The sequence below is a fragment of the Hypomesus transpacificus genome, chromosome 24 (assembly GCF_021917145.1).
Source record: "Hypomesus transpacificus isolate Combined female chromosome 24, fHypTra1, whole genome shotgun sequence".
Classification (NCBI taxonomy): domain Eukaryota; kingdom Metazoa; phylum Chordata; class Actinopteri; order Osmeriformes; family Osmeridae; genus Hypomesus; species Hypomesus transpacificus.
In genome coordinates, this window is record NC_061083.1 from 5506257 (window position 1) to 5530676 (window position 24420).

The following is a 24420-nucleotide window of genomic DNA, read 5'->3' on the forward strand; positions in this document are numbered from 1 at the left end:
GTCAGGGCCTAGGGCAGGGTCTAGGTTTAGGTCAGGGCCTAGGGCAGGGTCTAGGTTTAGGTCAGGGCCTAGGGCAGGGTCTAGGTTTAGGTCAGGGCCTAGGGCAGGGTCTAGGCTTAGGGCAGGGTTAGTTATTCTGGCGTGATGTTGAGTGTACTGTGTGTGTACCTGTCCCTAGGTGAGTACTTTAGCTCACACGGGAATTGCCACCTGTGTGACGCCACCTGCCAGCTGTGCAGCGGCCCCGAGGTGGAGGAGTGTATCAGCTGTCCCAGCAGCAGGTGAGGCCAGGGGTCAGGGGTCACGCAGCCAACCAGCCAATCAGAGGAGCCCAGCCTTCAGCTATTTCTATTGGTTGTGACACGTGGGGATGAACTGTAACGATATCTGGACTCTGTTGAAATTCATCAAATACACATCCTTCCTTGCTAGCTGAAGAGGGAAACAATAGAGAAGTTTTGAGTTTCTTGAAAGCATGTTTTGGAGAATTTGACCTCCTCCCTCACTCCTCCTGGGCAGGTACTTTGACGAGGGCAGGTGTGTGATCCGCTGCCAGAGGGGGCGCTACGCCATGGACCGCCAGTGCCACCTGTGCCACCACACCTGCCACGAATGCAACGACGGCGGGCCAGACAACTGCACCAGCTGTGACAAGGGTAGGCTGCTGCCCAGACACCCACACCTGTTAGAAACACAAGGGTCTGGTGTCTGGGGTGCGCTTGGTTTAGGTCAGCCTGGGTGGTAAAAGCGGTCTGGAGTACTAGCACTGTTAACAGGCCTTCACATCTCCCCAGGTGGTCCTCATACTGACACACACTTTACACACACCAGGAACAGATTTGCAGCAGATTCAAAGCCCTCAGCTTTGCACTTGGCACGTGCTGTCGCCCAGCCGGCCAGCGAGACGGTCGCTGTGCGTGTGAAATGTGGTTCTGTTTAAAACTGAAGCCATGTGGAAGCCAGAGAGACCAAACAATAACAGCAGGACCCCTGAGAGAGACTCACACACTGCTCTTTCCTTTTTGAGGTTGAGAGGGGGGGGGGGGGGGATCTACAGGGGAGACTAGACTTTGAGAGCTAATGTCATGGCTCAAGGCTGTGGATGGAGTGGGACTTTCCCAGGAAGACGTTTTGGAGGCAGAAGGAGGAGGAGTCTGGTCTAATACTGAAAAACACTCTGTAAGGAGTGTCTGTGTGTATAAGCATAGGAGATAAACAGTGTTTCCTTTCAGATTAGTCTGGGCCTCCTTATGCCAAAGTGTCGAAGCATACATCTGGTTGTGTGTGTGTGTGTGTCCATCTGTCTGTCTTGTAGACAAGTATCAGGTGTCCAGGTACCTGTTTGGGGGGGAGTGTCGGGATGCATGCCCCGACGCCTTCTCCCCCTCCTGGAGGAACCGCTGTGAGGCATGCCCCGCCCACTGCTCGGTCTGCTCCGCCCCCGACCACTGCCTGCACTGTAGCCCCGCCCACTACCTTAAAGACGGGAAGTGTGTCCCTCTCGAATGTGGCGAAGGTAGGAACGCATACACACACACACACAGCTACACACACAGACACACCTTCACGTGCACACAACCATCACTGTCTTACTGAAAGACACACACAATATTTAGATCAGAGGGTCTGTAGCTCCTGAGGCTCATCTGCTCCCATGACAGAAGCAGGGGGCAGGTGGAGAGGGAGATAGCCAGTGGAGGGGTGAGTGTGGTGTTCAGGAGAGGGGGATAGCCAGTGGAGGGGTGAGTGTGGTGTTCAGGAGAGGGGGATAGCCAGTGGAGGGGTGGGTGTGGTGTTCAGGAGAGGGAGATAGCCAGTGGAGGGGTGGGTGTGGTGTTTAGGAGAGGGAGATAGCCAGTGGAGGGGTGAGTGTGGTGTTCAGGAGAGGGAGATAGCCAGTGGAGGGGTGAGTGTGGTGTTCAGGAGAGGGGGATAGCCAGTGGAGGGGTGGGTGTGGTGTTCAGGAGAGGGGGATAGCCAGTGGAGGGGTGAGTGTGGTGTTCAGGAGAGGGGGATAGCCAGTGGAGGGGTGAGTGTGGTGTTCAGGAGAGGGGGATAGCCAGTGGAGGGGTGAGTGTGGTGTTCAGGAGAGGGAGATAGCCAGTGGAGGGGTGAGTGTGGTGTTCAGGAGAGGGGGATAGCCAGTGGAGGGGTGGGTGTGGTGTTCAGGAGAGGGAGATAGCCAGTGGAGGGGTGAGTGTGGTGTTCAGGAGAGGGGGATAGCCAGTGGAGGGGTGAGTGTGGTGTTCAGGAGAGGGGGATAGCCAGTGGAGGGGTGAGTGTGGTGTTCAGGAGAGGGGGATAGCCAGTGGAGGGGTGAGTGTGGTGTTCAGGAGAGGGGGATAGCCAGTGGAGGGGTGGGTGTGGTGTTCAGGAGAGGGAGATAGCCAGTGGAGGGGTGGGTGTGGTGTTCAGGAGAGGGAGATAGCCGGTGGAGGGGTGGGTGTGGTGTTCAGGAGAGGGAGATAGTCGGTGGAGAGGTGGGTGTGGTGTTCGGGAGAGGGGCATAGTCGGTGGAGAGGTGGGTGTGGTGTTCAGGAGAGGGAGATATTCGGTGGAGGGGTGGGTGTGGTGTTCAGGAGAGGGAGATAGTCGGTGGAGGGGTGGGTGTGGTGTTCAGGAGAGGGAGATAGTCGGTGGAGGGGTGGGTGTGGTGTTCAGGAGAGGGGGATAGCCAGTGGAGGGGTGGGTGTGGTGTTCAGGAGAGGGAGATAGCCAGTGGAGGGGTGGGTGTGGTGTTCAGGAGAGGGAGATAGCCGGTGGAGGGGTGGGTGTGGTGTTCAGGAGAGGGAGATAGTCGGTGGAGAGGTGGGTGTGGTGTTCGGGAGAGGGGCATAGTCGGTGGAGAGGTGGGTGTGGTGTTCAGGAGAGGGAGATATTCGGTGGAGGGGTGGGTGTGGTGTTCAGGAGAGGGAGATAGTCGGTGGAGGGGTGGGTGTGGTGTTCAGGAGAGGGAGATAGTCGGTGGAGGGGTGGGTGTGGTGTTCAGGAGAGGGGGATAGTCGGTGGAGAGGTGGGTGTGGAACAGTAGAAAACAGGATGAAGGAAGGATGAGGACTGGGGGAAGATTAAACAGGAGAGAGGGAGCAGTCGTAGACAGGAGACTGGAAGTACAGGCAGTGGGCTGAGAGAGAGATGAAAGTATAGTTTGGGGAAAGGAGCGGCATTTGACTGCCAATACAAGAGGACGCGGGTTCAAATCCACCCTTTGTTTGCCACTTTGGATGAAAGCCTCTGCTGTATTTATTATTGTGAGGACTGAGAGGGAGATAAGACTGCGAGATAGGAAGTACAGATTATGGACTGAAAGATTACAGGAAGAAGGGAAGGAGGAGAGGCAAGAGAAAGAAAGTGTTAGGGAAGGTGTGAGGATGAGAGGAAGGAGAGATAGAGAGATAGAGAGGAGAGAGAGAGAGAGAGAGAGAGAGAGAGAGAGAGAGAGAGAGAGAGAGTGGGAGAAGGAAGGAAGAATGGAAGAAATTCTTCTCATCTGTAGACATGTCTAGACTGGTCCTGAGCCCTGTCTCTTCAACCTGCCATTACCAAACACACACACAGCCTCAAAGGCGGCATGAGGCATTTGTTCCTTATAATATTTATAATATTCCCATTGAAAATATTGTATTTTACACAAAACAAAGGCTTATTCTGTTGTGTGTAAATGTGTGTGTGTGTTTTGTAGGTGAAGTGGAAAATCCAGAGTATGAGGACTGTATGCCATGTGAGGAAGGCTGTAAGAAGTGCCTGCAGAGTAAGAAGTCTCTCTCTCTCTCTCTCTCTCTCTCTCTCTGTCTTTCTTTCTCTCTGTCTCTCTCTCTCTCTCTCTGTCTCTCTCTGTCTCTCTCTTTCTCTCTCTCTCTCTCTGTCTCTCTCTGTCTCTTTCTGTATCTCTCTGTCTCTCTCTGTCTCTCTCTGTCTCTCTCTCTCTCTCTCTGTCTCTCTCTGTCTCTCTCTGTCTCTTTCTGTATCTCTCTCTGTCTGTCTGTTGGTACTTATGGCTAAGAGAGAGAAGTGTCTTAGCTACAGAGCCACAGATAAAGACTTTGAGATTATTGTTTCTGCCAAGGGCCACGAGATGACATGAGCAATCACCACAGCTATAAAACCTGTGTGTGTGTGTAAAACTCCTCAACGCCCCCTCCAGCCTGAGAGAGCGTGATAAGAAACAGAACAGGAGACAGAAGCCCTCTATTCTCCACCTCCCCTCCTCCTCCTCCTCCTCCTCCCTTGTTCCTCTCAGTTACCTCCACCCCCACCCCCCAACACTTATTATGCATCATGTAATTTTCATCCAACCGCCAGTGGTTATCAACCTCTTCACAGCATGCTGCACACTTTACTCTGTCTCTCTCTCTCCTCTCTCCCTCCACTCTTTCTCTCTCTCTCTCCCCTTCATTCTCTCCCTCTCTCTCTCCCATTCTCTCTCTCTTTATCCCTCCCTCTCTCTCCCATTCTCTCTCTCCAAATTTACCCCTTCCTCTCTCTCCCTTCCTCTCTTTCCCTCTGCAAGTGTGAGTGAATTATAGTGTGTTTGTGTTTGTTTTTGAATGCGTTTCATAGATTACTGCTCTACGCTAAATTTGTGATATGTTATTGCCGTCTGGATAACTACCTGTTTGTGTGTGTGCGTGTGTGTGTGTCCAGAGGCTGTGGAAGTCTTCATCTTGGCACGCTCCATTAATATTTATGTGAAGCATTTTTTTTCTGATGTCAAATAGCTGGAGCCTGAGGGCTTGATTTCCGACCACTTACTCTCATTCCCTCCCTCCCTCCCTCAGTGCTGCTGCAGGTAGAGGCTTGTCGTCTCTGTAGAATGATGCTGTGTGTAGCTCCGGGGGCTAGAGGCCTGGTTTGGCCCCGTAGCAGAGGGGAGGGAAGGAGGGAGCTGGTGAGGAATGTCCCAGAGGGCACTCAGCTACAGAATGAGCTTTTGTCTTTCTTGTCCATCACACCTTCTCTCCTCCTCCTCTCCTCCTCCTCTATTCCTCCTCTTCGACTATCATCCCTCTCTACCACTCCCCCTCCTCTCCTCCTCTCATCCTCCCTCCTCTATCGCCCCTCTCTCTCTCCTCCTGGGGTTGTCAAAGCTACCGGCGGACAACAAAGCCGTTCCCTCGGTAACGAGTCTGACGGCTGTGATTGACAGTAGAAGGTTTAGCAGATTAGTGGAATTTAGAGAGAGTTGTTTGGAGTGGTGAAGCTCCATGGTGGAGAGAAGAGGTCAGTGTAGCTCCACTGGGGACCGGGGAAGACGGCGGTGTCTGCTGTAGTGCTACACTGCCCCCTGCTGGACCCACAGAGAACTGCAGCCAAACTTCCAGGATTAGAACAACAGTAAATACAGCTTTGAGGAAACACTGGGACCTGATCCCAGATCAGCACTACTGAAGACACGGTCTAATACAGACATGTATGCATGTATTCTGTTCTTAAGCTCTGTTCTGAGGTCAGTGATTGATGCAGGTCTTGTATTTCTAACAGAGAACCCCAGAGAGTGCCTTACCTGTGCTGAGGACTACTACCAGTAAGTCAGACACAGGACCCCACCTGGATGGAGTTCATCAAGCAGTTTTGTGTCATAGCATAATTGCTGTATCACATCCATCGCTATCGTTGTTATATATTAACGCAGCTAACCCATACATTCTCTTTTTCTCCCATTCTTTATTTCTTGTCCTCTCTCGCCCCCTCTCTGCTCCTCTTCCCCCTCTCTCTCTCCCCCCCCTCCCCCAGGCTGGGTCCAGACTGCTACAGGAGCTGTCCAGACAGGACCTACAGTGCTGAGGACTCCATGACGTGTGTCCGCTGTGAGGACAAACACTGTGTCAACTGTGATCCCCAGCAGTGTTACTGGTGTGAAGAGGGACACTACATCTCAGGTAACACACACACATGAACACTACATCTCAGGTAACACACACACATGAACACTACATCTCAGGTAACACACACACATGAACACTACATCTCAGGTAACACACACACATGAACACTACATCTCAGGTAACACACACACATGAACACTACATCTCAGGTAACACACACACATGAACACTACATCTCAGGTAACACACACACATGAACACGCACACATGAACACACACACATGAACACACACACATTAACACGCATTAACACACACACATGAACACACATGAACACACACACTTGAACACACACACATGAACACACACGCATTAACACACACACATGAACACACACACATGAACACACACGCATTAACACACACACATGAACACACACACATGAACACACACACATGAACACGCACACATGAACACGCACACATGAACACACACACACATGAACACACACACATGAACACGCACACATGAACACGCACACATGAACACGCACACATGAACACGCACACATGAACACACACACATGAACACACACACATGAACACACACACATTAACACGCACACATTAACACACATGAACACACACACATGAACACACACGCATGAACACACACACATGAACACACACACATGAACACACACGCATGAACACACACACATGAACACACACACATGAACACACACACACATGAACACGCACACATGAACACACACACATTAACACGCACACATGAACACACACACATGAACACACACACATTAACACGCATTAACACACACACATGAACACACACACATGAACACACACACATGAACACACACGCATGAACACACACACATGAACACACACACACCTGAACACACACACACCTGAACACACACACATGAACACACACACATGAACACACACACATGAACACACACACATTAACACACATGAACACACACACATGAACACACACGCATGAACACACACACATGAACACACACGCATGAACACACACACATGAACACACACACATGAACACACACACACATGAACTAGCACACATGAACAAACACACATTAACACGCACACATGAACACACACACATGAACACACACACATTAACACGCATTAACACACACACATGAACACACACACATGAACACACACACATGAACACACACACATGAACACACACACATGAACACACATTAACACACACACATTAACACACACATAAACGCTGGCTCAGTACGGAAGCTAAGACCCATCAATATCCTTAAGCTGAGATGGACTGACCTCATATACCAAAAACATACAGGAAAGTATGGGGTTCTGCAGGGCCCCTGTCTGACCAGGGCCCCTAGAATCATTCCCCCCCCTTTACTGCGCCCCTGTGTGCGTGTGTGTGTGCGTGTGTGTGTGCGTGTGTGTGTCCAGACGGCGAGTGTGTGGAGCACTGTGCGGAGGGCTTCTACGTGGACGAGGAGAGCCAGGAGTGTGAGCCGTGTCACCGGGAGTGTCGCTCCTGCGGGGGGCCAAACTACGACGACTGTGACTCCTGTGAGGACGACTTCACTCTGACGGCCGGCCAGTGTGTGGACGGCCTCAACACCGCCTGCGCCCACAAACACTACCGCAACGGTGAGACAGTATGCCGGGCCCCCCGGTATGAGAGGGGTGTTGACCTCAGTGTGGTGTGTTGATGAAAGTGTTGTCTTGGCTGCAGGCGAGGGGGACTGCCAGCAGTGTCACCCCACCTGTCTCAGCTGCTCGGCCCCGGGGAAGGAGGACTGTAACAGCTGTGACCCAGGTGAGACCAGGCTGCTCTGACACCTGTCAGACCACAGGACATGCACACTGAGCGCTGTGTGGAATCTAAAGATGGAGCTGAGGAAGGAACTGGAACTGACTGGGGTTTTTCCTCGTGTGTGTGTGTGTGTGTCCTGTCTGTCTCTCTCTGTGTGTGTGTCCTGTCTCTCTGTGTGTGTGTGTGTGTCCTGTCTGTCTGTCTCTCTCTGTGTGTGTGTCCTGTCTCTCTGTGTGTGTGTGTGTTCTGTCTGTCTCTCTCTCTCTCTGTGTGTCCTGTCTCTCTCTCTCTGTGTGTGTGTGTGTCCTGTCTCTCTCTCTGTGTGTGTGTGTGTGTCTCTGCAGGTCACTTCCTGACCAGCCGTCAGTCCTGTGTGTCTCAGTGTCCTCAGGGAGCGTTTGGTAACCTGACGTCAGGCCGCTGTGACGACTGCGTGGCCGGCTGTGTGCTCTGCCAGGACGGTCTGGTGTGCCAGAGGTGCAGCACAGGACACACACACCTGTACCTGCAGGACGGACAGTGTGTGGCCGAGTGTCACAGGTGATACACACACACACACCTTCTCACACAAACACACATGCAAACACATACGGCTGCACACACATACACTCACTCGCACTCCTGCATAGGCACACACACATACAAACACACAATTGCTTTTTTGCCCCCACTCATTTGCCCCCCTCCTCCCTCCTGCCCACCAGGGGCTTCCCCTGGGGGGGTGAGTGCCAGCCCTGTGCCCCAAACTGTGCCTCCTGCCTGGGCAACACCACCCACTGTCTGAGCTGTGAGCTCCAGTACCTGCTGCTGGAGCACTCCTGCATGGGCCACTGTCCCGGGGGGCACTACCCCCAGCAGGGCCGCTGTCTGCGATGCCCCCCTGACTGCACCCACTGCAGCTCTGAGGGCCTCTGCCAAGGTACCCGCACACACAGACCAGGGTGGAGGACTGGAAGGAGCGGGAGAGGTTTTATACTTGGTTAGTTTTCCATTGGCAGTGCAGTTCTGTCATCTCTCTCCTCCCCCCCCCCCCCCCTGCCTCCAGAGTGTGACAGGTACTACTTCCTCCATGAGGACAAGTGTGTGGACGACTGTCCCGCCGGCTTCTTCCCCAGCCCGGAGCAGAAGGAGTGTGTGCGTTGCCATGTCGACTGCGCGTCGTGTGACGGGCCCGACTCGGACGACTGTGACGTCTGTAAGAACCCGGCGGCCGTCCGCTCCAATGGAGAGTGTCTGCCTCGCTGCCCCTCCAACACCTACCACGACACACACACCTCAGAGTGCAGGGGTAAGGACAGGCACACACACACACATACTGAACCCTAACTGGGCGAGCCTCTGATAGGCTGTCTCCTGTGTCCCTCATGTTTCCCAGACCGTGATAGGATGTCTTCTGTGTCCCTCATGTTTCCCAGACTGTGATAGGCTGTCTCCTGTGTCCGTCATGTTTCCCAGACTGTGATAGGTCATGTAAGACGTGCTCCGGCCCCGAGCCCTCTTCCTGCTCCTCGTGCATAGGCAGGATGCGTCTGGACGCCAGCGGACACTGTGTGTTCTACGACAGCTGCCCCCTGCGCTCCTACAAGGACTCTGCCGGACAGTGTCAGGACTGCCACCTGGCGTGTCACCGCTGCACCGGGCCGTCTAAGGAGGACTGTCTGAGCTGCAACGCCCCTCTGCTGCTGCTCAGTGAGTCAACACCTCTCACCCTGCCCCCCCCCACCCCTACCCCCCCCACACACGCGCGTTATTGTGTAGATGCTCTTGTTGCTGGATAATGAGCTACTGACATGAGAATGTCTGTCTGTCTTTCAAAAACTCTCTCTCTCGTTTCTCTCTCTTTCTTCAGACAACACCTGTGTGGACGGGTGTCCTGTGGGTTAATATGACGATAACGAGGGGCGTTTGTGCGAGCGTTGTCATTTCAGCTGTGCGTCGTGTAAGGGTCACCATAGCGTCCAGTGTGTCACATGCAAACCTGGGCACTTCAGGCTGGGTCGCAGCTGTGTGGAGTCCTGCGGAGAGAAGTAACACACGCACACGCACACACACACGCACGAACAGTCACCCAGTTTCTTCCTCTGTAAGCTTTATGTCTCCCCTCACCGGCTCCATGACCCTGTCACCTCTCCACGCCAGTCACTACGGCAACGCCACCACCATGACGTGCGAGCGCTGTGACCCGTCGTGTAAGCAGTGTCGCGGCGGCGGGGACAGCCAGTGTCAGAGTTGCCGTGACGATTACCTGCTCCTGCCTCAGGGCGGGCGTTGCCTGAAGACGTGTCCAGAGAACTTGTACCCCGACACCAGTGCCAAAACCTGCCGGCGCTGCCACCCCACCTGCAAGACCTGCAGCGGTAAGGAGCTGGCTCAGACACACGCACACACTTACACACACTATTACACACCATACAACCTCCTCGCCTGTCCTCTGTGTGACCAGACGAGGGCGCTCTGGCCTGCACCAGCTGTTACCATGGCTACAGACAGTTTGCAGGGATCTGTGACTCTGACTGTTTACTTGGCTTCTACACCCCCTCAGAGGTGAGAAAGACTCACGAGTGTGTGTGTGTGTGTAAGTGTGTGTGCATTCACGTTTTTGTGCTGTGTGTGTGTGAGAGAGAGAGTGCGTTCATGTGTGTGTGTGTGTTTCCAGGTTTCCTCCCCTCAGGGTTCTGGTTCTCTGGGTTCTGAGGAGGACTGTGTTCCGTGCGACCGCTCCTGCCTGGACTGCCACGGGCCGGGCCGCTGGAGCTGCACCGTGTGCCCCGCCCTCCAGATCCTGGCGGACGACGGACGCTGTCTGTCCTGCTGCGGGGAGACGGCCCACAATGCACCACTGCAACACGAGTGCTGCGACTGCAAGAGCTCTTATGGTAAACCCCACCCCTGCCTGTCACCCCATCACCCCTACCTTACCTCGGCCCTCCCCAACTCCCATCAGCCTCACACCTGTACCGCTGCCCCACTCTAAGCCTAGCCCCCACAAACATTGACCTCTGACCTCTGTTCCCCAAGTCCTGGGGCGTTGACCTCTGCCCTGTCTGCCTTTCCAGAGGAGTGCATCCTGGGAGTCAACTTTGTGTTCGGAAGCCTTGAGGAGCTGGACGTGGAGCAGGGAGGCCGGCCGGCTCTCTTCGCTCTGATCTCCATCTTCATCATCGTTGCCATGGGGACCGTGGTCTTCCTCCTCCTCCGGGCTCGCTCCAAGAGAGGCCCCGCCTCCAAGGCCACATCCACCGGCAGGTACGAGAAGCTGGGCAGGGAGGCGGGAGGAGCCGACAGCGGCTACGGGGAATACAGCGACCGCATCCTGGAGGGAGAGGAGGATGACCAGGAAGAGGAAGAGGAAGATGACATCGTGTACATGGGCAGGGACGGGATGGTCTACAGGAAGTTCAAGTACGGCCTGCTTGACGAGGACGAGGAGCTGGAGTATGACGAGGAGAGCTATACCTTTACCTGAGTGAGGGGGGGGGGGGGTGAACACACCTGGCCTGGCTCAAACACCGGCGCTGAACACTTCTCTTACTCGAGTTGCACTGATGTTGCTGTGTGGGTTAACTCCGTCAGTGTCTGTCACGTTAATCAAGTGCACCCCAAGCATCTGGATGTATTTGCATACATTGTAGATTTTGACACAGGTGAAACCAAATACAGACCTCAAAGGGGGTGGGGGGGACTTTTACGTGCTGTCGTCAATGACGTAGATTGATACACTCCAGCCTCAGCTTGTTAACATCATATCTATAATGAGCTCATGAATTGTTGTTGGTCTGAATGTTTACTGGCCTGGAAAGTCTGCTTTCTTGAAATTGAATGTCCTAGTTTATATTTTCCGTTTAGTCCTTCCATACATCTCTTAGAAGTAAAAGAAGAATGTCGTGTTGAGCTTGCACTAAGGTCGTGTGTTTCAATTTTTTCTTGCAATTTTAAACTTTTAAACAAAACTGTTTTTAATAAATGTGTTGACGGATTCTTATGACATGATCTTTTAAAGCAGTCTCTTTATCAATATTACTTACGACAGGAGGATATTTCTGCGCTACGAGACTATTGGAAGTAGGTCTAGATGAATTGTAAACAGTTTGTTAGTGTAACCAAATCTCTTCATGTGTCTACAAGGCCACAGAGACGGGCTTTTTGCTGTGCGCGTGTGTTCTTTGAGGCCTCTTTATAAACAGGTAAAATACTGTCTTATTCAAAATACAGTGTATTCAATGTGACAATACAAACGTATCTATCATGAACGTGAAAGTGACTTCTACAATTAAATTGACCGATAGGTAGTGTTGGTCATGTGATCTTAAATGCAATCTTGGATCAAGGTAACATTTTGTTGTTGTTACACAAGATACACCAATTAAATAAAAACACAAAGCCCCCCCTCCCCTCCCCTCCGCTCATCACCCTGGTGCCCACCATGATGCACGTGGCACTACCAGTCCCAGGTACACACATGTGCTGCCTCTTTTACCCACCCGAGCCAGCAGGGAGGGCAGCCATCCGGGTACAACCAGACACACGTGCAGCAGGTGAGCCGGGACACGCCTCCCAGACACATACACACCCTTCATTATGTGAACAAAAGGAGAAATGTCTGTTTTAGTTTGTGGAATCTCACATTTACTAAATTGATAACTCTGTTCAGAAGAGAAAGAGATCATAATAAAAAATACAGGGAAATACAGTTGACTATAACCGCGATGTTGCCCTGTTTGTTTTATGAGCTAGCTGCCGGGGTGTTATGCTACCTGCTAGCTCTACTCGTACTGTAGCCTAAAATGTAATCTTTCACTCTGATTAAAATACAGCAAAGAAAAGAGCATCATGGTAGCCAGCGTATCGGAAATTTGCTTAATTTGTGTAAAAGTTGTATTTTGATCGATATTGCGAGTAGGCCTACTTAAACCCTAAACTGTCCCTAAACCCTAAACTTAAACCCTAAACTGCAATGACGTTATACGAACTACAATTGTAACTTTAGAGAACTACAACTCTACATGTATCTGTCAGACACGCCCCTGAGCGTGGTGCACTGTGGGAAGGCAAGCAATTAGCGTCGCTGTAGAGTAGTAGATCAAGGTTGTGCTCGGATATTGTCATTCCACCGTTTTGATCAATTAATCTTCCAACTTTGAAGGATGGGGATCATTATCCCCATCAGGTAATCATCAGTTAATAATTGACTTAACAACGTATTGTAAATGCAGTGGCCTATAGATTACTCGGAAGCATGTACACCGTCTGCTTCATTTGATAGGCTAAGCACAACAACACTGTATGTATCAATACAAATAACAAGATATACAAGTTTATATAAATATTAGAGCTGTCAAACGATTAAAATATTTAATCGCGATTAATCGCATTAATGTCATAGTTAACTCGCGATTAATCGCAATTAATCGCACATTTTTATCTATTGTAAATGTCCATTGATTTCTTTTTCATCCATTCTTTTTTCAAATGTATTGAAAACAACATTGCAATCGCCTGGCTTTGACGAGCGGGCGGAGAATTCGCATCAGCTGTGTGCTGCGATGATAGCTCACCACGATGTGCTGCGATGATAGCTCAGTTCACAACGGCCAAACAAGTGTGATTGATTCCGGTCTAGCTTGATCCGGTGTGGTATTGTCGTTTTTCTAACGTCAGTAGTTGTTGCAACAGAATGTGAAAAAAACGACAAAGTTTGCTCGGTCAAAAAGAGCGTTAATCGCGCGATAAAAAAATTAACGCCGTTAATTTGGGTTTGCGTTAACAACGCGTTTAACTGAAAGCACTAATAAATATATTTAAATAATTACAGATTGTTACAGTTTGAATTGCCTTTTGTTTAAAGTACTTTTTTTTTTGGGGGGGGGGAATATACTGTCCGAGCTCTCCAGTACGTCCTTCCAAAATAAACAAAAATCAGCCTCAATATTTTCAGTAACAAAGTTGTTTTCTTCTCCGACAGAAATGATCATCTACATGACTGCTGGAAAAGGCACCCCTTCCAGATGGCCTAGAAAACGGACCTTCAACCTCAGATCTTGATCATTGACAAACACGCAAAGCCTTTCCTTCCAACTGTCTTGTTTCCTTCCAACTGTCTTGGTTCCTTCCAACTGTCTTGGTTCCAAATAAAATTATACTTGCTCTTTTACCTGGGCCACATAACACCCAGGTGTCACTGTTGCAAATCATCCAGGGGGGACACGGCCCCCCCTGCCCTGGTTCTCCAGGGATTCCAGTCAACTGCAGCGGGTATCGTACCACTCACATGGCACTCCGAGCCCGCCAGTGGCTTTACGCTCACCTGACTCTTCATCGTTGGCGAGCGCCTAACCCATGATGCCACAGAATCCCGGCGATAACAGACCTTTTCTCCGGGCGTTTTTCAAGTGCCTATTCCAACCTGCGCTTTAAAATTTGGCAACGAGAATCAAACCTTGAACCTTTCGGTTTCAAGGCAGCCGCTCTCCTCACTGAGTTATCCGGGCTATAACAGACCTCTTCTCCGCGCGTTTTTCAAGTGCCTATTGCGACCTGTGCTTTAAAATTTCATGCCGGGAATCAAACCTTCAACCTTTCGGTTTCAAGGCAGCCGCCCTCCTCACTGAGCCAAACTGGCTTTTACAGACCTTTTCTCCGGGCGTTTTTCAAGTGCCTCTTCCAATCTGCGCTTTAAAATTTGGCACTAGACCCAATGGGAATCAAACCTTCAACCTTTCGGTATCAAGGCAGCCGCTCTCCTAACTGAGCCATCCGGCTTATAAGAGACTTTTCTCCTGGAATTTTTCAAGTGCCTCTTCCAATCTGCGCTTTAAAATTTGGCACTAAAATCAATGGGAATCGAACCTTCAACTTTCCAGTTTCCAGACAGCTGCCCTCCTCACTGAGCCATTGGGCTTGTTAAGATATGACCACTGCTCTTGGGTACTTAACTGGAATGAAGACACATGCACATTGAGTAGCTAGATTAAAAGTTGGCGAGAATCAAACCAACAATGTTACAACTTCAAGATAGCTGTAGACTCATCATTTGTGATCGCTTAACCCACCATGCCACAGAATCCTGGCGATAACAGACATTTTCTTTGGCCGTCTTTCAAGTGCCTTTTCCAATCTGTACTTAAAGATTTGGCAGCAGCCTTCTTGGGAATCAAATCTCAAAGGGGGTAACCAGAGGGGCCATCACCGTGGTGCAGAGTTCAGCAGGGTAACAGCTGCAGGGAGAAGCTGTTCCCGAACCTGCTGGTCCGGGAACAGAGGACCCTGTAGCGCCTCCCAGGGGGGAGGAGGGCAAACAGTCTGTGGCTGGGGCGAGAGTTGCCCCTGACGATGCTGCGTGCCCTCCACAGACAGCTTTTGTGCTGGACAGCCTCGATGGTGGGGAGTGAGGAAGCAGTGATGCCCTGGGCAGTTTTCACCACCCTCTGAAGAGACTTCCGGTCCGCAACAGAGTAACTGCCATGCCACACCGAGATGCAGTTGGTGAGGATGCTCTCGATGGTGCAGCGGTAGAAGTTCACCAGGATCTGAGGGGACAGATGAGCCTTCTTCAGTCTCCTCAGGAGGAAGAGGTGCTGGTGAGCCTTCTTGACCAGGGTTGAGGAGTTGACAGTCCAAGAGAGGTCCTCGGAGATATGGACACCCAGGAACTTAAAGCTGGCGACACGCTCAACCTCAGGGTTGAGGGCTATGGGGAGCCCTTCAACCTCTTGGTTACAAGACAGCCCCTCTCTCCTCTCTGAACCATAAACTTTATTTGAATATATTCTCATCATATGTGAGATAAGCCTTCCTATAAATATATATATTTCATACTTAACAACATATGCCCGTAATCTACACCGGCTCTAATCTACACAAGCCTAAACCATGAAGCTACACCTGGACAGCACTGAGTTAAGCTAATATAACAAAGACCCAAAGAAAATGTCAATGTTTTAATAAAAGGACAGATAAGAAATCAAGGTGTAAATGAAATACATGTCAATGTTTGCTATGAAGTTTAAGATTCCATATAATTGTATGTATGTATCTAATTATAATCATAAAATTGATTTATTTTTTAGTCCGGGTATGAGTAGATAATGGGTGATAATAGCAGATAAATACTGTTCAGCCAAACCAATGTCCCCTCCAATGACTCCCATCTAAACCAACCACTTTCAGAACTACACTTGTAATGCTCACATGACATTACAGGCCCTTAAAAACCCGTTCCATAGGGCTGCGTTTTACCATCGCCATCTAGTGTTTCACTGTGAGAACTGAAGCTGTAATTCACACTTTAAACCACTAGGTGGCGGTATTGAAGCGCAGCCCAATGGCACTGTCAGAACAGTGCCCATTAAAAATCTGTTCCATAGGGCTGCCTTTTACTATCACCATCTAGTGTTTCACTGTGAGAACTGCACCTGTAATTCACACTTTAAACCACTAGATGGCGGTATTGAAGCGCAGCCCAATGGCACTGTCGAAACAGTGCCCCTTAAGAATCTGTTCCATAGGGCTACGCTTTACCATCGCCATCTGGTGGTTTACAATCTGAACTGTACTTGTAATGCTCACATTAAACCATTAGATGGCGATATTGAGGGGCAACCCAATGGTGGCATTTTAATAGTACCCCTTTGAAAACTGCTACCATAGCGCTGTAATTTATTAGCTTCATTGGTAACTTTATTCAACAATTTACTCTTGCAATTAATTAAAGTATGAATTAGTCAATCATTGCTAAAAATATAATGTTATTGTAAATATGTATATCTATTGTATAATTCATGTTTTGTTCACACCGACCAAGTAAACAAGATTGGGATGTGTGATCTGGAGCTCCCTGCAGATGGTTTGGTTCATTTTAATTGAACACCTGGACTCTATAAACGACGCTCATTTTGTGTGTATGATGGGTTTTTAGTGCCGAATGAATGCCTAAAGGGTGGTCTTTTCTTGATTATGGGCACAAATACATTCATATTTGAATTGTTGAACACGATTTATTGCACTAAAAACTCATTTTTTGCACTATGAAAACTAGTTGAGTAGCCAAAGTAAGTTTCAGACAAGTGACATTTTCCTAGTCAGAGTTAGCAGGGGGTGCATTAAGCCTGCCATGAAATGAACCCCCTATATTATCTGTTCTTTATATCCCATATAATGATTCTTATTGTACACTGAGGGGACTAATATGAGAAACCACAGCAATTTTTAGGCATGTGACCCTTCCTAGTCAGAGTTAGCAGGGGGTGCATTTCATGGCAAGAAGGAATAAATGCACTTAAAGTAAACAGTTTAGCTTTCAGTGATTTTCAAATAGTTTGACAATATTACATTCAGTCTCGAATGAATTAAATGTTTATTAAAATAAAGTCTGAAGTATCTTACGAACTTCCTGGAATTCTGCTGTGTCATTGTGAAATGATTTACTTGTGCAATCGCACACCACTTACGTACTTTGAAGAAGTTCAAACCAGTTTGTATTTACAGTACGTTCACAAAGCGATAGTGATTAGAACGTAAAGATCTTATCAGCCAAATACATGGTTATGCATTGACTACACAGTCATTTGTTGTCAAGACAAGTTGATATAACGGAAGGAATACACTGTATTTTGAATGTGCTGTACTCACACACAAGCGAGGAGAGAAGCCTGGTCAGAGTAGACATCAGTGGTTAACCTGTTTATTAAAGAGGCTTCAAAGACGGTACACACGTAGACGCACAGCAAAAAGCCTGTCTCTATGAATACGACACTGAAGAGACACAGTCAGGCCTGGGCCTTGGAGAAGAGACACAGTCAGGCCTGGGCCTTGGAGAAGAGACACAGTCAGGCCTGGGCCTTGGAGTCTAACACAAGGTGACACACACCAACAAGGAAAAATGAGGCAAGAAAGCTGAGATTTGGTTCCGCTAAGAAAAACTGTCTCATCTAGGCCTACTTCCGATAGTCTCTTAACAACATATTACTCTACCATCAGAATGCCGACACAGTTGGAAGATTCATTGATAAAAACTGTTGAATGAGAACTCTTAGAAGTCATAACATGAGCAGTTAGGACCATTTGTCCATTCCACACCCCAACACACAATTTCGAGGGCTATTTTACTACGTTCAAAATTCCTGATCTTCCCACTGACAACATAAGGGCCTGTTGCCTGTTCAACCACAGTGTTGAACTACCCATCGATCATAACGGATTCACTTAACAGATGCTTACATCCAAAGAGAGTGGATGGAGTTGAATTTCAATGAGGGACCTCGATCTGCAGACAGATTCTACTGCTGTTAAGCTGTACCCGTCACCCCTGGCACCACAACATGGGACTTGTTTGTGTCAGTAAAGTGTAAAAAAACAACAAACACAAACATGTTGTGGTGTGTGTGGGTGTATTCTCGCAGGTACCTTCACCAAGTCTGCAACGTTCTAGCCTTTACATTCCTTTGGTCTGAGAGAAGCATAGTCATGCTATAACACATTTTGATACTGGATCATTTGTATACATTTCCTTTATTTCACAGAAAGGAAAATATGTACCTCAACACAACTCAATTTTTCAGAAAATCGAATCTAAAAAGACAATATATATATACATATATATGACTGTCTCTAATAAAAATACACTTATAGACTGTGAATATGTGTTCTTGTTTTGACTCGAATTTCAAGTATTTACAGCTGTTATAAAGATATCCAGTGCTCCACCCTACTCTCTCTCCCCTCGGACACACATCTGCACACACACCTCGGATCACCTGAGACACTGGACTTAGTCCTCCTTCTCTGTTAGTGCTTATCTCTAACAGACCATCAGAGGACACAAGGTGCAGAAGATTCCACAAAGTTATAACCTCATCAAACTCTGCCTACGAATCCACACATAATGATTGGTCAGGGAATGGGTGAGACAATGCAACCTGTACTGTCCAGAAGGGCCTATCAAATTAGAGTTGATGACATCATACTATGACAAAACTAAGGACTGCATAATCAGATCCACAATATCTCGAACTTCCTGCTGTGCATCCAATCTACCTAGCGACAACATGAATAAGCTCTACTCCTGGGAGCTGTTACACTAGGGTCATGGCCAACAGGGCTACAGATAACAGGGGGAGATCTGTGTTGAGACTTGTACAAACATTAGCATAGCAGATAATGGTCATGGCAATGGACTTCAACTTGTCTTTCAAAAAACACAACTTTGATATAAATAAAAAGAAATAAAAAATAGATATTTCAGCTCTGATCTGGAACAGACAGATCCCTCTGAAGGCTCTCTGGATGAGGAGCAGCATGTGGATGGAAAGGTTTCGTCAACACTGCTCCTGCTCGGTAGTGATCCCCTTCAACCTCCTCTACCCTCCCCCTGAATGGTTTAACGCCCTCTAACCATCCATTCCCTCCCTCCTCTCCCAGACCAGATAACTCAATCAGTAACATATCCGCCTTTGTCAAGGTTGCAGCAGATAGACAGACACAGCTCTGTGGAGAGGGGAGGGGAGAGGGAGGGGGAGAGGAGAAGGGAGGGTAGAGGAGAGAAGAAGGGAGGGTGGGGGAGGAGAGAGGGGTGGGTAGGGGAGAGTGGGGTAGAAGGGAGGGTAGGGGAGAGGCAAACTGGAGCTTTGATGTAGTTGCAGGTGGACCTGTACATACAGAACCTCGTCACAAACTTCCATGTGATCCCAGTCAGCATGTGTGAGGCCAAATACAGATCCAACACACAACGTAAAATAAAAAAAAAACTGTTCTTAACAATGCTTAACAATAAAAGAAAAAGAAAACTGTAAATACATATAGAAGCAGTTTTTAAGGGTATTGGATTGACAGCAGCTCTCAGAGAGATGGGTGGAAGAGGGCTTGACTGGCAAACAGGGAAGGTGTGCCAATCATCAGTGACCGTTCATGATGGTGGAACCTGTAGACTTGGATGTGCTGCCACTGGCCGTGAAGAAGTTATCCTCCTTCAGTTTCATGTGTTCCGGTACCTCAAGCCTGGCCTTGGCCTCCTCGATGTCGTTGTTGATCGCCGATATCAGGGCCTCTACCAGGGAATAGATGGACAGAGATGATGTGCGTTTGTACAAGTCTGAATGTTAACGTTGTGAGTGAGTGAGAGTTAGTGAACGGGTAGTGACGGAATGAGCGAGTCAGAGAGCAAGTGAGTGAGTGAACGTGTGACAAAGCGAATGTGAGTGAGTCAGGCCACTCTTACCGAGCGAGTCGTAGCTCCTCTCGGGCCGGATGTAGCCCACCATCACCACACTGAGGATCTGGCCGTAGAAATCCTCCTTAAACGTGTGGATCACATGAGTCTCCTGAAACACACACAAACACAAGGAGGGTCAAGACATTGAGCAAGAACAGCTACCACTCACAACATTCTTACTGATCTGCTTAAACTAAATGTAGCAATCTAGGACACTCCGGTCCACTGGTCAGTTACTTCTGAGTGTCCCAAGGTCTAGGTAGAAGCACAGGGGTGATGGTGCTTTTTCTGTAACAGCCCCCAAACTGTGGAACAAGTTGCCTCTAGATGTTAGACTGGCTAGATTGTGTTGTTTATTGCTTTTTCTACTTGACTGTACAACATTTTGGGTCGACGGTTGTTGTTTTTAAATGTGCTTCATAAAATCGGCAGCAACACAAATCATCATTGCGTTTGATATGTATTGGACGAGCATGCATGACACGGGTATTCAGTTGTGACATTGTAATCACGCCATCTGTGTTCCTGACCATGGACTTCTTGGTGTTCTTGTAGTAAGGGTTCCAGCCGATGCTCATCACCATCTTGTGTATGTCTCCATTGTCCACGCACGCCCAGCCATAGTAGATACCTGTGCTGACATCAGCAGGTAGGTGGTCCACCACAGAGTCTGGGAAGTTAGCTGGCGGGACGAGATGGATGGAGAAAAGTTAGGCTTCAGTCAGGTCAAAACCACTGCTTAGGCCTGCTATTCTCCCCATAACAGGGTCTCCTGTTTCTAGAGAGCTAGGCCAATATTCCTGTAGGTTTTTGCCCCAATCCCAGTTGTAACAAACCTGATTCAACACATCAACAGGCTAATTGTAAGAACCGGGTTGGCTAGATTATAGTGATAGAACTATGTAGAAAGTATTTCTCCTCGATAAGGATTGGAGACCCTTATTTCCGTGCTCGCTGCACGACGCAGTTTTAGGTGCGTCATCATTACCCACAGTGCAACACGTAGCTAGGTTACAATCATAATACTTGGCTATTAGTTACTTTTCACATGAACCAGAAAAGACAGCCTATGTTAGACTAAACAACAGCGGTGGTATGTAAGGACAAAGAGCCAGTGAATGGAATGAGAGGCTAAGAGCAAAGTAACCCTGGGCTCGAGATTTGACGGATTGTGTTTGTTGTCACCCTGAGGCTGAGGCAAAGGTCACCATAAGTACAAGCACAATCCAGTCTGTGTTATAAATTTGTACGTTTATACGTACGTTAGCTGAATCACTTTTTCAGGACCTTGTTAGAACGTTAGCTTTGGAAACTGGTGCCTAGCTAGTGAACCATAAGACAAAAATCATACCAATGTTTGCACAAGTTTACGCACATAAAGCAATGTGCGTAGCCTAGAAAGCAGTATCTTTACGTTGAACGTTTGCCGTTCCAGTACTGCTAAACGTCATCAAACCTCAATGCCCATTGAGTAAGACCTAACCTTATGAATATATAAGGACGCCAGCACAGACGAACTGATTGGAGTAACCGTTAGCATGCTAGCTTCCTTACCCGTTGGAATCCCTAATTCTTTACTCCCTCTTCCGAATCCTCGAATAACCTCTCCTCGGCAGAAGTATGGAAGACCCTTCATTTTGCCTTCTTCCAAAGTTACCGTAGTCGGATAGCTCAAATTCAGCTCACAGCTTGTCAAAATAAGGCGATACAAAAAGCCAAGTGACCTCGAATGACCATAAACTGGGTTGGCTACTCGTTAGCCGGCGGCTAGCTAGCAGCTTAGCATCTGCGTTAAACACAAGGGCAGGTGGACGTTTAGCTAGCTACTGCCTAACTAGCAAGATTTACCGTGACGCACCAGATACTACAAACTAACTAGTTATCAACAGATATGAGTTAAATGCGTCTTCAAAGAAGACAATAAATCACCTCCGACACACCAGTTTCACGGATGAACTAAAACTCAAACAAATAATGACTTATCTCTAGCCGTCTAGGTTTGACAGTGAGAGCTCTGTTACTGGAAGTGTCTGTAACATTCAGGGGCGGAACTACTATGACTGATCGTGCGGTGATGACAAGATGCATCATTGCGCTGTAGTTCTATGCCTCCCCATAGAACTACTCCAACTCGTGATCACGGCACATTCAGTCAGTTCAGTCATGTAGATTGTTGGCGCCCTCACGCGGCCTAGACAGTTAGATCACATACATTACATTAATGCATTTAGCAGTTGCTTTCATCCAAAGCAACTTCCAAAAGAGAGTTTTACAAAAGTGCATGGGTCACTGATCATAACAACGAGGGGAAGAGTAACCAGATTAAGTTCCAGGCATGTGACACTTCCCTCACAGTTAGCAGAGTGTGCATGGCATTTGCATCAAATGGAAAACAAGGCCTGCCATGAAATGCTCTTGTCTAAACAAAATACATTTATTTTGGTAATCATAGCTGGGGTATATTTCCTCAGAATACGATGCCGTGGAGCAACAATGTTTGTTCACGTTGGTTACTATCCACCTTATTCTCAGGGGGTCTACTGTAGAAATGATTATTGGTGCAATAATGACAATATTGCAATAATGATGGTTTGAATGACAAGTTGCAAGTCGTTTTATCCTCAAAATGAGCTAAAATTGTTTTGGAAACTTGTGACTATTTATTTGTTAAGCTACCGGTAAATATTCGAATAGTTAATATCTCAATTTGGGGTTTTCTAGTAGGCTAACTAATAATTTGACTATTAAATGTAATACTACCGCTATCCAGTACCGGTCTTAGCACATCTGGCATCCTCAACTGGTATGATCAGAGAATTAACAGTAACAGTAACAGTTTTAGAATGTCTAATAAAGAGAGAACTCCCACTCTCGGGAAACTTCCGGGCTCTGAACTGGTTGCAGTTCCACTCAAGTTCCATATGAGGCGCTAACGGTCGAGTGCAGAATGAATGGAGATCTATGGAGCTATACCCCTCAAAATCCACTTTTCTCAGGATGTAATTTTTTGTCTTGTAATTTGAATTCTGAAATCGAAAGGGGAGGCAAAAGAAATACACACCACTGGGTGTTCGAATTTTTTTAAAGTCGCCTTTCTGTTCTAAAAAGCCTTTGGAAATGGCATCGACGTCATATACATCCTACGACTTCCACTTCCACTTCCATTTTACTCTCGAGGCATCGACAACTCAGCTGACAGGTTAGGCTCTCCCTGTCAATGCACATGCTAGAAAGAGTTTTGGCTTGCTAATGTTGTTGCTAATGTTGCTAATGCTCTGACATTCTGGTTCTACTTCGGATGCCATCCAGCGGGATCTCTGGTCGTAGCCAGAGCCATAGAAAAAGTTTTTTTTCTATGGCTCTGGTCGTAGCCATCTTTCACTTAAGCAATAAGCCCCAAGAGGCCGTGGTTTACGCTGATTTTAAAACAGGTAAGGGGAGTTGTTAGGCACGACGCGAAGCGGAGGGCCGAAAACCCCCTTACCTGTTCTAAAATCAGCCTAAACCACGGACTTGCGGGGCTTATTGCTTTTCTAAAACTGTTACTACAAATATTTGATATGGTTTCATCAATAAAAACAATTAGAAACAAAATAGTTTAATAATAAACCGTAATTCTTCCGCTACTGCAAAGTATAGTTCCTACATAAATCGTTGCCACGCAACAGCCAGATGGACATCTTTGCCGTCTTTTTCAATTGAAATATTCGATGCGCAGTAATATGGAATGTTAAAGAATGTTATGAGGACAACCTGTGAGGTTATACTGGATTTTACAACGGCATGGAACGCGATATAGCCAATCACAATGAAGGATGGGAACAACCAGTTTTAGAATAACCAATCAACATTTGTTAGCAGAATGCTAGCGTGTTATGGGCAACAACAACTTATACCCTGTAAGAAAATCGAAAGGACATAAGTACTCGTTCATTCAACTTTTGACCTGTAATCCATGTTTAACATGCAAAAACTATAATCAAACCTGAGATTTATCAACGACATCAACTGCCATTTCAGAGAATGGTGTAGTCACCCACATTCCCAGTCTTGGCCCATACAATACCCAGACACTCCTTGTGTCCTTGGATTGCCTGCACTCCGATCTTATCCCTTTACATGAGAGGGGTTTGGTAGGGCCTCACTTTCTTACATTTGTCATTGTGTGGGACAATGTAAGCTTCCACCGTCGCCCACTCATCAGGGTTCACTGCCCATCCAAGAATGCTGATGGTGCTCTTATCACCTGACTCCCCATTCCTTAGTCCTATCCAGGAGGTTTTTTCTGCATGGAGGTGGAGGGTTTATGAGCATCGGGCTCAAAACCAGAGCTCCCTGCTCCAGACAATGGATGCTGCTTGTGATGATTTCACAGCCGATCAGTCTAGGGGATTGTTGCGGCATGCACAACGATTCTTCCCCTGTTACATCGCAAGGGAAAACATCAAATGTGATGTCAATGAAATCTGTGGCCAGACAGACAGGAGCGCGAGGATGAGCAGGAGAGTGAGGACGACAACTAGTGAAACTCCA

General features: G+C 48.1%; 1 protein-coding gene and 1 pseudogene across 1 annotated transcript; one reads left to right on the top strand and one right to left on the bottom strand.

Moving 5' to 3' along the window:
- The first annotated feature begins 466 nt into the window (after positions 1–466).
- Positions 467–11911, top strand: LOC124486891 (annotated as a pseudogene).
- A 5436-nt stretch (positions 11912–17347) lies between these two features.
- rfk (riboflavin kinase) lies at positions 17348–21937 on the bottom strand. Its single transcript, XM_047048540.1, has 4 exons — positions 21442–21937; positions 20418–20569; positions 19894–19996; positions 17348–19722 (listed from the first exon to the last, which is right to left on the bottom strand). The coding sequence occupies exons 1-4, from the start codon at positions 21521–21523 to the stop codon at positions 19571–19573; spliced, it is 489 nt and encodes a 162-aa protein (XP_046904496.1). The 5' UTR covers positions 21524–21937; the 3' UTR covers positions 17348–19570.
- Positions 21938–24420: the final 2483 nt, after the last annotated feature.